At 46.4% G+C, this 15,648-nt stretch overlaps 1 protein-coding gene across 16 annotated transcripts in view; it reads left to right on the top strand.

Moving 5' to 3' along the window:
- Positions 1–15,648, top strand: part of LOC139110336 (protein muscleblind) — a 350,852-nt gene that overhangs the window by 313,074 nt on the left and 22,130 nt on the right. For 5 of the 16 annotated variants that reach the window (XM_070670021.1, XM_070670020.1, XM_070670022.1 and 2 more), the window contains 3 exons: positions 765–926; positions 5,361–5,402; positions 5,927–10,762. In XM_070670021.1, the coding sequence (XP_070526122.1) occupies positions 765–926; positions 5,361–5,402; positions 5,927–7,372 (1,650 nt within the window). In that variant the 3' untranslated portion in view covers positions 7,373–10,762. Of the gene's footprint in view, positions 1–60; positions 66–764; positions 927–5,360; positions 5,403–5,926; positions 10,763–15,648 lie in introns of those variants that run through there. The other 11 variants (XM_070670030.1, XM_070670028.1, XM_070670025.1 and 8 more) reach the window with 5 other exon arrangements.

Here is a 15,648-nt window from a genome sequence, read left to right as displayed (position 1 = left end):
CGAATCCGCACGCAGGCGTATCTACACGCACACGCTCGCGCGCACACATACACGCAGGAGTATGTGTCTCTCTTATTTTATTTTATTTTTTTTTTTTCTACAAACAATTTTTTTTTAATAATATATCGCGACTGTCGTTTCTCGCCTTAGCCTCAACTGGTCTGTTTTTCTTTTTTTGATTTTTATCTTGCCCTCTTCCGCCTGACGATGCTTCTACATGCTTGCTGACAATACCTTCGTGCGCTTCGCTACCTGCCAATTAACGCCTGCGAAACATTGCCGACCGAAAACTCGGACGAAAAAAAAAAAAAAAAAAAAATAAAAAAACACAAAAACGAAACTGTACCAACGCAAAACAATAAAACCCAACGTAAATAATATGCACGATCGGTCGACGCAATCGCACGCATGTGCAAAAAAAAAAATAATAATAAAAACGTGCACACCACCTACGATCGCTGCAACGATACAACAAAATATGTATAAATATGCTAACACACGGAAAAAAAATGTCTCGATTGGAAAACGTCTCGGGGAAATCGCTGAAACGGAAACGGATGTGGTCGGCGCACGGAAAACTGTGTACGGCTGTAAAAACCCCGAAATCTGTGTACACACGTAAAAATGTCACACAAAAAAAAAAAAAAAAAAACGTGGAATCGGAAAAATCGAACAAACGTGTGAAACTGAAAATGGAAAAAAATTGTATGCATAAATACGGAATGAAACAATTAAAAAAAAAAAAAAAAAAAAAAAAAACGCAGACGGCGACGATGCCGACGAACGTGACGGGAATGGGTACGTTGGCTGGCGGAGTGTCAGGAGTACCGGCAACTGCGATGCCCGGAGGACTTCAGAGCGCCGGTATGGCGAGCATCGAGCTCGGCAAGAAGCGGATGCGCGACACCAATGATGATCTGCTAATGGTACCACGGCTTATGCATGGAATACACTTTCCTTTTTTTCGTAGCCGGACTCCGGCAAAATGGCCTCAACGCACATTTCTTAAATTTCCCTTCTCGCGCTTTGACCTAAAAAAAAAAAAGTAAAGGGTTAGCAAAAATTTAAACGGCACGCCATTCCAGTGACTCTACTTCTTTTTGCTTTTTTTTCAATTAACACGCCAACATTACAGAAAAAAAAAAAAACAATTATATTAATAATTAAAAAAAAAGTTCGAAATTATCCTGGGTTATCGTAATTCAGTGTTCCATTTAAAGGTTAAGCCAACGTCTCGTGTCATCGATCTCGCGGCACGAGCGACGTCCGCGAAGTCTGGAACGGCCGCGACGAAACGACTCCAGGCCATTTTCCGGAGACCCGACGTAGTCGTATCTTTAAGTTATGAGTACAGTTATTGCGATTGTGAATACACTGCCGAGCGCGCTTAGAGCTCTAGCTCCTGTCTTCTATTTTTTTTTCTTTTTTTTATTTCTATCAAGAGTCCCGCTGTTACTCTATCAGCTGGAAAATGCGATACGTGAAGTGTCTTCTAGCCGACGCGCGCAAACCTGGTGGCGGTACGTGACGCCCGCGATCGCAGCGTGCGTGCCGGAATTCCAATAATGTCACACGCGGAAACCGTATCCGAAGCCCTCTGCCCTGCGACGCCACGGCGGCGTCATTATTGAAGCCCTTCCAACGCCGATGCCTATCGTGCACAATATTATCACAGAAACCTTCGCGATACCAACGGCATCACGTACGGCGTCACGATCGAGTCCCTCGCGGCGCGATAAGTAATCACACAAAAGAAAACTCTCTCGAGAAGTTTGTTTGAAAAGAATTCGTTTGGGAAAAATTCTGTAATATTAATAGAATCACGCGCAGCTTCGCGACGAGGATCGTCTTCGGTTAAGTGATACTCCGAAGCTCACGTGCCTTCGCGAGACGATCTGTAAACGCGTTTAAGTCTCGTATCGCTCTCGGTTTGGTCGTGAAGTCGGCTGCCGTGCGAAGACAATCGCGGGATAAAATTTCTAAAAACTCTACCTTTTTTTTTTCTCTTGGTTTCGCTTTCCACTATCGTTCGTTGCAATGTTGTTCGTACCAGAGCTTACGCCTCGTAATGTATTTATAGATCGCTTACTACTTTTTTTCTTTTTTTTTTTTTTACTTTTTTTTAATCGTCAGCCACGTTGTTAATAATCGCGATTGCAGAGAAAATCTCTCTCTGTTTGCTAGGAGACATGCAAAGTATATATATGTTCGAAGTAACCGAGATGCGAAAACGCGCCGAGCGTGGCTGGCGACTGTCGTGTATATGATTTAACATATATTTATCCCTTGGCGACTCCCCGGTCAGCGGAATCAGCGAATCGCGATCGCGTGAAAGGAGCGCACTTTTCATCGCGATTGTTATCCGCTCGCTGGCCGCGCTTACACTTCGAGACACGCACGCGCTGCCAAAACGTTTAAGAAAGATCTAAATTGATTGCAGTTATCTGCGCGCCTGTGTTTAATCCTTTAACTAAATTCACGCGATCGTAACTACGTAAGGATCTTGATTTTTTTCTTTTATTACAGTAAATAATTGAGTCATTATATTATGGCTGGCACCAAGTTGGTTACTAATTAAAAAGTATATCTAATCTACGCAAACTAGCCACCAACTGCAAACTCAAGACGGTTAAATAAATTTCCACTCGGGATATTTCACTGAATTCTTGTTAAAAAATAAAATTAACTTTTGAAAATTCGCGGATTAAAGCACCAAAGGTTTTATAAAGTTAAGGGATTAACGAGACGGAGTAAAAATGAAAAAATTAATGTAAAAGACGCGTGTTGAAATTGCGTGGGTGCGCGCGTGTCTCAATGCGAGCTCGGTAAGAAAACCGTCGACTCTAATCTCCGTATGTCAGAACCTTTCTCGCAAGATAAAAAAAAAAAAAATAAGAAAAACATTATGTACAAAAAAAAAAAAAAAAAGAAAAGGAGAGCAAAGAGGGCGAACGACGGGGCTCTGAAGAGGCCTCGTCCTTCGTGGCACGCCACGAACGGCGCGCCGCATATCGCGGTGCTGCGCCTACGGAGCGTTAGATTTGTGTAAATTCTGAGCTTGCGCCGATGATGCATGTTGTGCTTAAGCGACTACCGAGGTGATGGTGGACGTGACGTCGTCCCCTCGACGCTCCGGACGATGGCCGAGGCTCGCCGGGCACTTCCGGAGGAATCGTTGCGGAGGACCGTCGAGCGGGGCCCTCATCGCCGCGACGCGTTTCGTGAGATCGGCCGTGAAGGCCACATATCCCTTGTTTCTTCTCTAGAGTCACGTCGGATCTGCTAAAAAAAAAAGCACTGTAGACCGCTTACATACACTCGCTATCTTTTTTAATACCACCCCTTTTCTTTCACTTCTGTCTTTAGAAATATTTCACGTATTATATACATCTCGCTCTTTCTCTCTATCTCCCCCGCCGCTAATGCTGTCAATCAGCATCCGAGGCGCGATCGACAGACCCGTTCGGGGCTCGAGACGTAATTTTATCCCGCGCAACTTCCTAACTCCGCGCGCCGGAACGAAAATGGATTTTCACTGTACAAATAGAGGCTTCCCTTCGGCGTGCGCGCATAACTTCTCGGTATTTTCGGTACGCGAGTTTTCAATACGCGAAGAGAAAGAAGGAGGAGCGCCTTCGTGGAATCCATATAAATTCATAAGAATGCAAACTCTCGTTGCAGAAACGTATCAATATTCCGGAACAAAAATTTTGAAGCGCGATAATGTCGGGGCCGGCCGAGCGCGAATGGATTTTCACTGTACGCGAATAAGATGCATTGTAAGATATGGGAATTATGTGCGTTTTCTTTGGCGAATCTCGAGCTGAAACTTTTACGATTGCAACGCGAGAAAACGGGGAAAGTTTTTAGCAAGCTGCAAATAAATTTATATGCAGATCGCAAATGAAAATTAAGAAAAAAAAAAAAAAATTGCGTTTAATTTTGAAAAATTAAAATAACGCCAAATTAATTAAATAATTTCTAGATTTATTAATAATTCTAAAGTACGTTAATTTAAAAATAATTTTTCTTTTCTTTTTCCGTACATTTTCAAGCAAACAAAGCAGTGTTACGCCGATTGATTTTCGCGCTTATTGACGTTCACGGTTACGTTTATTTCTCCGCCAAATTTTTCTTTAGCTGCGAAGTGTACGCCGCGGCGAAGGGCGAGTTCGAAATCGTTTTCGTGGTCCTTGAAAGTCGCGTCCGCGCGGCTCCGAGTCCTCCGTTGGTGAGCAAACGTTTTGCGGGGACATGTGTTAACACGCATATACATATGTGTATGTATCTGTGCCGCAGTGTGACGGTCTGTTTCACCCCGGCCGTTTTTTTCTCTCCCCCCCCTTTTTTTTTCTTTCTTTTTCTTTTATTATAAGTCAGCTTCTGAGCTTTTGCATCTCGTCTACCGCAGCTTCTAACTCGAACGTGTTTTCACACCTCGATAGAGACTTTGATTTGGCTTACCCCTCTCTGTTGCGCACACATCTGTCTCCGGCAGACGACTTACCAAAGCGCCCGCTCACCAAGTATCACTGCAAGCCTGCCAGCTTTCGTGAATCCGTGTTGTGCAACTCTCGCATCACGTCTCGGTATCGCGAAGCCTTTTGTTCTCCGAGCCAAGCCCAACTGCGCCTATTATTAATAATCTCTTGTCGATCTTGCTCTTTTTTTTTCTTTTCTTCTTTTTTTTCTGTCTGTCTATCTCTCTGTTTCTCATTCTCTTTCTCTGTCTCTATTTCTCTTTATATCTTTTTCTTCAGTCTCTCCGTTTCGTTCGCAAAGGAGAAGAGATTTATTTGTCCTCGCGTTTATCTCGCGAATATGGGCGAATAGCTTTGAGATCGGATATTAGCATCGGCACTTTGTTGCAGCGCGATTCCCGCTTCTTCGCTCTCGCAATAGTCTTAATAGGAAGGCGGCAGTGCAGCCTCCCGTTCGGTACCTCCGCCGTGTTGTCAACGCAAGGCGACGGTCTCTCTTTAATCGAGCCGCGCACGGTCCTCGATACTAACAATGGCTGGTCTTTCTGACGCGCTCTCAGTAGTAGAAAACAGAGGAGAAGTGCAAAAGAAAGAAAGAAAGAAAGAAAGAACGAACGAACGAACGAACGAAACATTTTGCAGTTATCCAACAACGAAACGCCGTCGTTTGGGAACGTCGCCGCAAGCTGCGTCATCGGCACAACTTTTACACACTACCACAACCCAGCGGCCCTTCTCACCGTCTCACTCTTCTTTCCCTTCTCCCTCCGTTTCTTTGAGGCACCGACGTCCTCCTTTCTCGCCTCGAGAATTCAATTATACAGACGCAACGCGCCTCGTCCTCGAAATTAGTTGAAACCGATCCTGTCTTTGTTGCAGATGGACATGAAGTCTGTCGGGTCGTTCTACTACGAGAACTTTGTAAGTGCAGAACCTAAGCCTTGAATCATAACTCATATAGCGATCCATTTCCTCGCGCGTGTCACTCCGTTCGCGACTCGTCTCAGCTCCCCCCTCCCCCGTTCAAAGGGGGGCAGCTAGCAAAAAAAAAAAAAAAAAATACTAATTTTTGCAGCAAAACGTAAAAATACCACTGACAAAATTTTTTTTTTTAATCGCCGTGAAAATTTGCGGGCGTTTTGAAGAACGTTGGCCGGCCTTAGCGGGACCACGGCGATCGTTTCTTCGTAAATCGTAAAGAAGCAATCGCCGTGACAATACATCGAAGTCAGCTCCATTTTAAAGCGCTAATTTTCCACGTAATACCCGGCATCTCCCCCTGCACGACTGGATCAAGAAAGCTCGTGAGCACGCAAAGTCGATATGCCCCCGGTCGAAAAAACGGAGTCGAGGCTTTCATGGAGGAAGCTTCCGCTCGAGTGGCCCACGCCGCTCGCGCCACGAGCCCGTATTAATCGCATATTTCTTTGCAATTTTTTTTCCAGGCCTTCCCAGGGATGGTTCCGTATAAACGACCGGCGGCCGACAAGTCCGGCGTGCCGGTCTATCAACCTACCGGCGCGACGACCTATCAACAGTTAATGCAGCTGCAGCAGCCCTTCGTGCCTGTGTCATGTGAGTACACTGGAACACCACCTTTACCCACCCAAACCTCTAACCAATCGGTCGTGCAACCCCCGAACGTGCAAAGCAACCACCACGCGATGGTGGTGCAGTCCTCGTCCTCCCAGGGAGCCGCCGGCGCCAATGTCAATAACTGCGCCGACGCCAACAATGGCGTGCTGATGGATCCCTGCAACAATCCGCCGCCGCCACCTCCGACCGCTGACAATAACAGTAACAGTAGTAACGGCAGTAACAAACAATCGGTTACGCAGAATCACGATGTCGAAAACGCGCGTAATTCCCCCGAATTGAATCACTCGAGTCCGTCGTCGCTGCAGCAGCAGCAGCAGCAGCACCACCAGCAGCACCACCAGCAGCAGCAGCAGCAGCAACAGCAGCAGCAGCAGCAGATTCAGGCACAACACCAGCAACACCAGCAGCAACAGCAGCAGCAACAAATTAATCAACTGGCGCTGCCGCCCGCGATGAGTCCCTTGACTTCGATGGCCGGCCTAACTTCGATGCCCGGCGTGGTTAATATGGCCTCGATGGCGTCTATGGTATCCATGGCGAACATGTCGCCGATAACGAATATGACTTCCGTCGGCAATTACAACGCCGCAGCGTCTAATATGGCGAGCCTGAACATGCTCAACAGCCTCGGGATGGCGTCCGGGCTACCAGGGCACCTCGACCCGGCTGCTCTCGCCAAAGAAGTCGCCCAGAAAAACTACGCCAAGGCCATTAAACTCTCGCAAGCCTCTCAATCTTACGGCCTCGGCCAGCTCGCCGCTCTCAATTACACCGGCGTCGCTCTGAACAAGCAGAACCTCGTGAATCCGGCAGCGGCCGCCGGGAATCCCGCGGTAGCGGCGGCTGCCGGCCTGCAGGCCACCGCAGCGACTCCCAGACCGGTCATCTCGAGTCTGGCCGGTATTCCGGGCGCCCTGACCTCACCGCTGTCTGCGGGCATCCTGGCGTACTCGAGACCACCGCCCACGGCGACCCCGATTAATCCGTATTCTCTGATCAGGCAACAGATCCTGCCGAACCCGTATGTCCAGTCGATGGCAACCGTACCTGGTGCCGCGGCGGTTCACACCTCGCCCTACGTCCAAAATCCGTATACCGTTCTACCCGGGGTGGGCAGCGTGCCCGGAGTGGCGACCGGGGTCGCGGCCGCGGCTGCGGCCGCCGGCGTCCCGACCGTGCCGCAGATACCGCAGATCGGCAATCCGGCGACGATCGCGGCTCAGCCGCAGGTGGCGATCCCCGTTAGCTCCGGAGTAATTATGCAGCCGTACAAGAAGATGAAGACGTCGTAAGAGCGCCCCGCACACCTGCCGGTCTCGGGAGGATTCGTCTCCTCTCGCGAGAGCGCCGGTACCTTCTTCGAGCACCCACCGTTCTCTCCCTCGCGGTAACAAGCGAACGACATTCTCGACGATCAACGGGGTGTTTTTAGATAATTCTAGGATATCTTCTTACAATTAGCGTTCGATCGCGGACGACAAACGGCGGAGCGTAACAGTTGTCACGCTCCGAATAGACCTTCGCGATTGTGTTTTCGTAAATTATAGTCTCGTAGTTTCACTCCGTGCGGCTAATCGCGCTTAGGGAATAACGACGTTCGCCGAAGAGCTTTCTAAGATTACCCGGGCACGTCAGGTCCGTAAAATAAAGTGAATGAAATATTCGATATATTAGTTTTGCAGTTAATTTCGCGGGAAAATTAGTCTTGAAACTTTTCGTCATAAATTACATAGGAGTTATGTAATGTTACATGGAGATCAAGACGATGAAACTTCTTGTCGCGCGTTATTTACTTGATTTTTTTTATATACGGCTGATAAAAGTTAAAGAAAGGAAGGGATAGCAGAACGTATATATTTTAACAGATACGTTCTATGCGCCGTGTACGGAATATTAAAATGCAATTTGTTAGCTTTAATTTTATTCGGTATTGATGGGGGGAGGGAGGAGGGAAAAGAAAAAAAGAGTTTACGTATTTAAACGTTCGATTACATCGACTACATCGACGAGACGACAAGCGTGGAAAACAAAAAAAAAGAAGTGCGGTCTTAAGATTCTTATCTCCATCGCCCGGTGCTCGAGAAGAGAAAACAATCGGTCCTCGTTTGCGAGAGAAACGGAATACTCGGCTGAGCGAACGCGAGACGAGCGCAACCAATAAACAAAAAGAAAAGAATAATAATAAAAAGAAAAAAAGAACAAGTTCCGAAAATAGCTTCATTTTCTAGTCAGACATTGTCGGTGAACAGTGCCTTATTGACCTAATTCCATTTGGAGCATTATAAGCGTACAACAGAGAGCAGAAGAGAATGGCGAGCGGACGCGAGGTGGGCGCGGGGGATACTTTTTTCCTCCCCCTGACGCGCAAGCCCATTTGCTAAATGACTGAGGGAAGACGCGACTAACCGTTCCGATCTTATTTCCGCCGAGGTGAGCCTGAATTTCATTTCGAGCGGAAGTCTCACGACTTGCCGGTAAAGACTGCGTACGAGAGACGGCGAAGGGAGCTTGCGAGAAAAGAAAAAAAAAAAAAAAGCAAAACTGAGCGTGGCCGAAGTCACGGATTAATCGCCTATTTTACTACTTGATTTTATTATTTTATTTTATTTTATTTTTTTTCTAGATCTATAGATTTTTTTGCGATATACTTGATAGTGATAATGTTTAGTTAATCTTTACCGATATCAGCGTTGTTTTACTGTAGAGAACTATTGGAAATGTTATGTGTCGTTACGTGACTCCGTTTTTGTTCTTTCGGTAAGTTAAATTGTAAATAAGTCAATTTTGCGCCGCGGCGCCGCAATATTTTCTACGTCGGAATTACACAAGATTAAAAAAAAGAAAATTTTGTTATAGCCATTCGTCCAAATTTTAACGTATAACGTCCGAAACAAGATGAAAACGACGCTCGGCTTTATGTCACGTTATGCGCGATACTTGCCTTTAAGTCCGTAGTATTAATTAATTAACGTTCGCGATTAGAGGGTTAGATTATTTTGTTAGAGCACGGTTTGTTTTACGTATTGCGACGGTACGTTCAAAGTTTTATTTTACCTGTTGGCCCCGGTGAGAGGCTGACGTTAAATTAAGTCGACGTTAAGTCGGAAAAAGAGGGAAAGTCGTGCGGAGTACATTGATTTTAACATTTCGGCATTACGTGGCGCGTTCAAAATTTTTTTTTCTTTTTTTTTGTTTGTTCGTTATTGGATTATTAATTTTCAATTACACGAGGCTCGTGCGTGATACTTGTTAATATTTAAAAAGAATTGTTTAAAAAAATTTTTATCGACTCGACCTATATCTCTTCTCCTGAGTTAGCTAGCATAAAGATAAATATATATACACATATGTATTACGTCTGTAGGTGTGGCGACGTATATTTCCTAGAGACACCTTGCACATCGACGAGCGGAAGTCCGGCCGGATAATACTTCCGGAGCGGTCCTTAGTTGTCATGTAACACGCGTAGAATTTAGGATAAGCCATTTGTTTTATATCTAGCGTATATCTTTAGCTATCTTAGCGTAAGTGTGCTCGGACACGGCGTACTCTTTTGTCCCGGCGGATTCAATTCGGGGGAGTCTGTCGCGCGCAGTGAACCTCGTCAATTGCGACCTACGAGCTTATGCATTTAGCGAGAGAGCCACGGGAATTAAAACTGAGAAACAACCAAATTATGAACAATGCGCGGGACGAGCAAACATGTTCACGTGAAAGTTGACGGAAATAAAGCGGGGAGAGTAAAGGAAAAAAAATGAGGAAAAAGAAAAAAAGAAAATGGAAAAAGAAAAAAAGGTCGAGCTTTGAAGGCGGCGAGACGGGCAGAGGAAATCACCCTTCGAGGGCGGCAAGGATACGAGTTAACATGCGCATCGTGGTACACGACCGCACAAACATTACACCTAAGACACTCACATAATTTACGTGATAGACACTGCGTATATTTTTATTAATTCGCGCGTGTAGCGGCGAGGGAGGAAACCGGAAAGTCGGTCGGTGATCGCGGGAATTACGCAGGAAACGCGAGGAACAAGCTCGCGCCCGACGTCCGGCCCTCTTCCCTCCCGCGTGTCCGCATCCACGTGTCTGCCAGTGATTTGAAAAATTTGTTTAAGTCCAAGCGCATAATTGCGAACGTGCGCACGCGTTTGTAAATATCTTTTCTTTTCTTTTATATACCGGACGAAATTGAAAGATGTTTGTCGTATGTTTTAAAGTTATGCATATAGATAGATAAATATATAAATATATAAAAATATATAAATGTTTGTGTACATATATAATATATTTTAATATTTATCTCTTACACGGTGCGTCATGTGTATGAAATATGATTATATATATACACACACATGCGAAGAGCACACTCGCTGGCACGTACGGCGGCGAAAAAAAAATGAAAAAAAGCAAAAAAAAATAAGCGAAACGGTCATATCGTAATTTTCGCGAAAAGAAAAAAATTAAATATTAAAAAAAAAGGGAAAAAACGAAAAAGAGAACCGAACGAATGAATTGTAAGACGGTAGGAATTTGTGTACACGAAAACGCGGAAGAACGGCGAAGGTATTTTCGAGAATCCCGGCACGTATGCGGGCGAGATGTACCTTTTATCACCTCGCAAAAGTTCGCTTCTCCAGAAAGCTTCTTTCGGAAGAAAAAAAAAAAAAAAAAGAAAAAGAAAATTTTCGCGATCGCTGAGAAATTCGCGCCGATCAAATTGCAGATCGAACGTGGATCCTCTCGAGATCCCTTCAGTTCTTCCGCGGTGCTAGAAACAACTTCTTCCAGGGGGCCGCGAAACGTCACCTACGCCGAAAACGCACAAAGATTTAGAGGACGAGGTTGTCCCGTGAGCTTAGACTAGCGACGTTTAACTTTTAATATTGTAACGAACCGCAGAAATAAATCCGCGGATGATTGTGAACTACTCGATTCGGAGGAACGCCGAGACGTTTTCAGACTTCGGAGAACGATATTTCTCGTATGCCTAACGCTTGACTTGTCGCCGCCTAACTTTGTGTACAATAAGTAAAGTAAACGGGCCTATCTTTTAGAGTTTTAAAGATATCGCGAACGCGTATCTTCCACGGTCTAAAGTCGTCCTTTCGAATAACGAGCGTCTCAAACTAGCATCGACGGTGAGCCAGCTGCGCGCGCGATAAAACGACGCGCCCGAATTTCGTTCGGTTCGAAGGAGATATCTGCGAGTCGGTGGCCGGAAGTCGGGAATTCTCAAGGGTATCACGGAGTCTTCCATACCTAGCGCGACGCGAGAAAATGCATTTCGTATCGCGGTGACCGCGGGAGTTCGGACGAGAGGCGCCCGTCCCGGAGGGAAGAAATTGTTTCTATCCTTGCGACAACGCGCGTGCAGCGGTCCTATGTGATAAATATATATTGTACCACACTGATATACACGTACACGCACACACTGTCCTCGCATGCTCGTGGTATTGCGGCACTACGGTCTATGACTAAGCCCTTTTTCGGCGCCCCCGGCGCGTCAAAGGGCCGCGAGATAACGACGATGCGACGCGGAGCCTTTGCGAGGGCCCGCCGGCGACTCTGTAGGATACAGACAGCGAAAGTCGAGCCTAAGATACCGACTACGGACCGACACTCTTAGGGTTCCTGAATTTGATGTCTAGAAATTATATACGTACATTGTTGAGAGGATAGCGGAATTTTTTTCTTTTCTTTCTTTCTTTTTTTTTTTTTTGTTTTTTTTAAAAAAGCTCACACCGAGAATCCGGAATCGCGCTTCTGTCGCCGCAGCCAAACGTGGCGAAACGTTTCCTTAGAGCTGTGATTGTTTTGCCGCCAGGCCACCACTACTACTTCCGCGAAAGAAGTGTTTGTTATATTTTGCTAGGAGAGCGTGTTCTTTTAAAGGATGCGTAGGGCGCGAGCGGCCGCGTTCTCGGTGTGGCGGCTCGGCGAAACAGCGGAAGTGCCTTCCCCTTGCACTCTATACAAGCATTGCACACAGAGGACATGTATACAGCAGATGCCTACGTTATTTAGACACGCGGCGCGGCAGCGAAGCGCTACGATAAGGGAAAGAAAGGAAGAAGAAACCTACACGATATATAATTATATTTATATACCCGTAATTAAGATAAATCACACAAAATACACACACATACACACATACACGCGCAGACACTTACTGTCGTTGTTGCATGTAAGTTACCGCGAACGCAACGAAGGGAAGGATTGGAGAACGTTGGAGAACCTTACTCCGCAAGGTAACTAACTAATCACACGTGCAGAAAAACTATTTTGTGGACTATGTATCTGTATATGTACATAACCACGTGCGCACATGTTCACGCATACATTCACACCCACACACGTTCGAATACGCCACTACGACGAGGAAGAGATGAACGTTTTACGACTATAACTATACACACATCAGATAGTATTTATTATTGTGTACTATACTGTCTCTTATAATTCTTCTCATTGTACATTATTATACATATACGTATGTTAACATATATATAAATATATATAAATATATATTTATATGTGTGTGTGCGTGGAAATATATATATAGGCATTTAAATATGTATATCCACACACATACGCGATGCTCGCGCATATGTAATGCCGACGTGTGGTCCGGGAGTACGTAACACGGGCACGGGGGTGTCGGACGCCAAGACAACGTCCGCCGCGCATCTTCGACTATTGTTGTACGCCCGAGTTCCTCCGTTCCGACGCTCGCCGTCGTCCTGTGCGTACTCCACGCGTTCATGTGTGTGCGCGCGAGCGCGCGCGCTGATGCGACACCAGAGAACCTAACAGCATCTCGTCCTCACGCGAGGCACGGCGATTAAGTGATGAAACGCGACAGCTTGCGCCGACTCGAGATTTAGAAAGACGCAGTCCGATCTCGTCGGTCTCGAATTGCGTTCTGTTGTCTAATTATTTTATTTTTAATTTTTTTTTTTTTTTTCTCTCTCTGCGCGTGCACGCTCGCGGGGTTTGTCAAGGAGTCAGCCAGTATTTGTAATAATAATGCTTGAGAAATGCATGAATATTTGTTTTATTAATGCTTCTTCTTATTTCATCTCTTTCTATGATTCAAATGAAAAAGAAAATGAAAAAATGAAGCAGAAAACTTCCCGAGACTCGCTAATCCCCTGTAATATTTATATATATATATATATATATACTTATGTATTATTCGATATTGCGCCCATTATTGCTCACAGTCTTAGCCTCGCTTCCTGCTTCCCTCGTTTTTAAATCTCCTCTTATTCAAAATCTATGCGACTCGCTGCTTGCGTAACCATTTCCTTTTCGAAAGAATTTCTATTTGTTTGTCAATTTTTATTGTTTCTGTTCGGATCACCATTTTTCGCGGATCAGTTGCGCTTGTACTAATTTCGCCGCTCTTTCCCCAGGTCGCCCGTGACCCAGGGTGTTTCTTTATCAGTGCGCACCCTTTGCGAGATTCCCACCGCGTCGAATGAATTCCGCGATCTCGCCAAGAGTGCCGCGAGTTACGCCAAGCACGTGGGTCCTCTTAAAACCACCGTAGATATTAGCCGCTTTTTCTATGGCGAACACCGTAAAAAGAGTGCCATACGATTCACGACTCGCTGCCCTTTTATTTTCTCCTTCAATTTCCATCCTTCCCGGCTTCTCCCGCGCTTTAGTTGCGACATTCCCGAGGCTCGGGGATAATGATGTATCTGGATATGCTTAACGTCCTCCCGATCACGCGTCGCTTCCCCGGCCTCTACGGTCCCTTCGCTCCCTACAATCGCCACATCGAGCCCCGCTCTCCCCGGCAAAGACGGTCGTCGTCGAGAAGAAGGTCGGCGCTCTTATCGCGTTTTATCGCGCCTTCGCAAGTCGTATATTCCGAACGTGGGGTAAGAACGAGCTGCGGCGCGCGAGCTTTCCACTCACCGAGCTTTTTTTCGCTTGCAACGTCGATCTCGACCGGCGATTGTTTGTACGCCGTTTAACGAGCAGCTTAAAGACGCGGCTGTAATTAAATTCGCGTTTGCCTCGAACCAAGTTCCGATGCTATTTCACGCTACGTTCGCAGTACACGGCTTCCGTTCTGCTCCCGGGAGACGATTTGGCACCTTTCCGAAGGCTAGAATGCGAGAATTGTTCAAGACACAAGGTTATTATTCCGATATTGGGTAATTAAAGCATGTGATATAACGGACTCGTTTCACTTATTGCGACCTTTTTCAATTTACTCAGATGCCTCCCGCCACCACAGACTTTTCCGGCGCTCCCTCCGCTTCCCCTCCGGCTTTCTTTGTTCACCTCATCGCTAAGCCTGCGTAAAATGTGCGTGTGTGCCTAATGAGCTCCTCTATAACGCTTGGCACAATGAGCCTCCTGTAAATACGAAGCCTCGATGACATCGAAGATCGTAGCTCCAATACGTGATCGCTTCTTGCACTCTGACGCGCGAGGTACCATCTGCGCGGCGGTTTATCGTTGGAGTTACCGATCTTCGCAAGCCGTAAACGACGCTACGCAACTGCGTTACAAGTTAAGAGGCAGTAAATGACGTTTTTCCAAACCATCCCTCTTGCATTACATTTGCTGGACAAAATTCATTGAGAGTGCGAGTGCGAAAAAAAGTGAGGGAGAATGAGAGAGCGAAAGGTGAGAGAAAGAATGCTGCAATAAATTCTGGCTAACATTTTTTATTCAAAGTAACATTTTAATTTACACGATGTCACCGAAAAGAGCTCGAGAAGTGTAAGTTTGCCTCGTCAGTTACGGCCTCGTACTTTATCGCAGCGCCATGAATTCTCGCTAGCTGCTTCTAGTCGCGCTTTGTTTTTTGCCGCTTCCGCCGCGTACGGCGGGCCGAGCCCCTTCGCAGCGGATCGCAATCTGCAAGTAAACGCAGGTTGTCCTCTCCGCCGGCGTGATTTCGCCGCGATTACGCACGCTACGAACCGATCGGTCGGTCGCAAATTCGACGTCCCGTCTGGCCGCGCGGCATCGCGCGGCGGCGGATGCTGCGACAAGAACGACACGGCCGTCTGAGAAAAAGAGCTCAGTGCGGCCGACGCAATTTGACGGGTGCGGCGCGCGTGCCGAGCAAGCAGATGCGTGTAAACGGAAGTTTATGGCTTTGCGCTCGTGCGAGGCAAGTTCGCCCGGAACTGCGGTCGCCGCGTTCGCGACAGTTCGACAGTTCGTTACCGCACTCTGCTCCTGCAACGAGTGCTTTACGCCTCCCTCCCCACGGAAGAATTTATATGACAAAAGTATACGTCGAAATATATGCAATTATATATGTTGTTATTAATTAATATGATTGAGAAATTAAGTGATCTTTTTTTTGCTGTTCGCGTAACGAAGCTGAATATATTTTTGCAATATATTTTGGAACATGCATTTTTTTACGTATAAACGCATCCGTGGAGGTTGAGAGAAGCCCGCGATTTCCGATGATCCTGGTGGCAGTTCCGCCGGCACTGTGACACGAGTGCGAGCCACTCGGCGCTGCGCGGCTAATGAAAGTTATATGTGCTTCTGTAATATAGCCATCTTCATCATCCTTACCAGATGTTCG

This window comes from Cardiocondyla obscurior, linkage group LG20 (assembly GCF_019399895.1).
Source record: "Cardiocondyla obscurior isolate alpha-2009 linkage group LG20, Cobs3.1, whole genome shotgun sequence".
Lineage (NCBI taxonomy): Eukaryota > Metazoa > Arthropoda > Insecta > Hymenoptera > Formicidae > Cardiocondyla > Cardiocondyla obscurior.
Note: the sequence above shows the minus strand (reverse complement) of the source record. Positions and strands in the feature narration are given on the sequence as shown.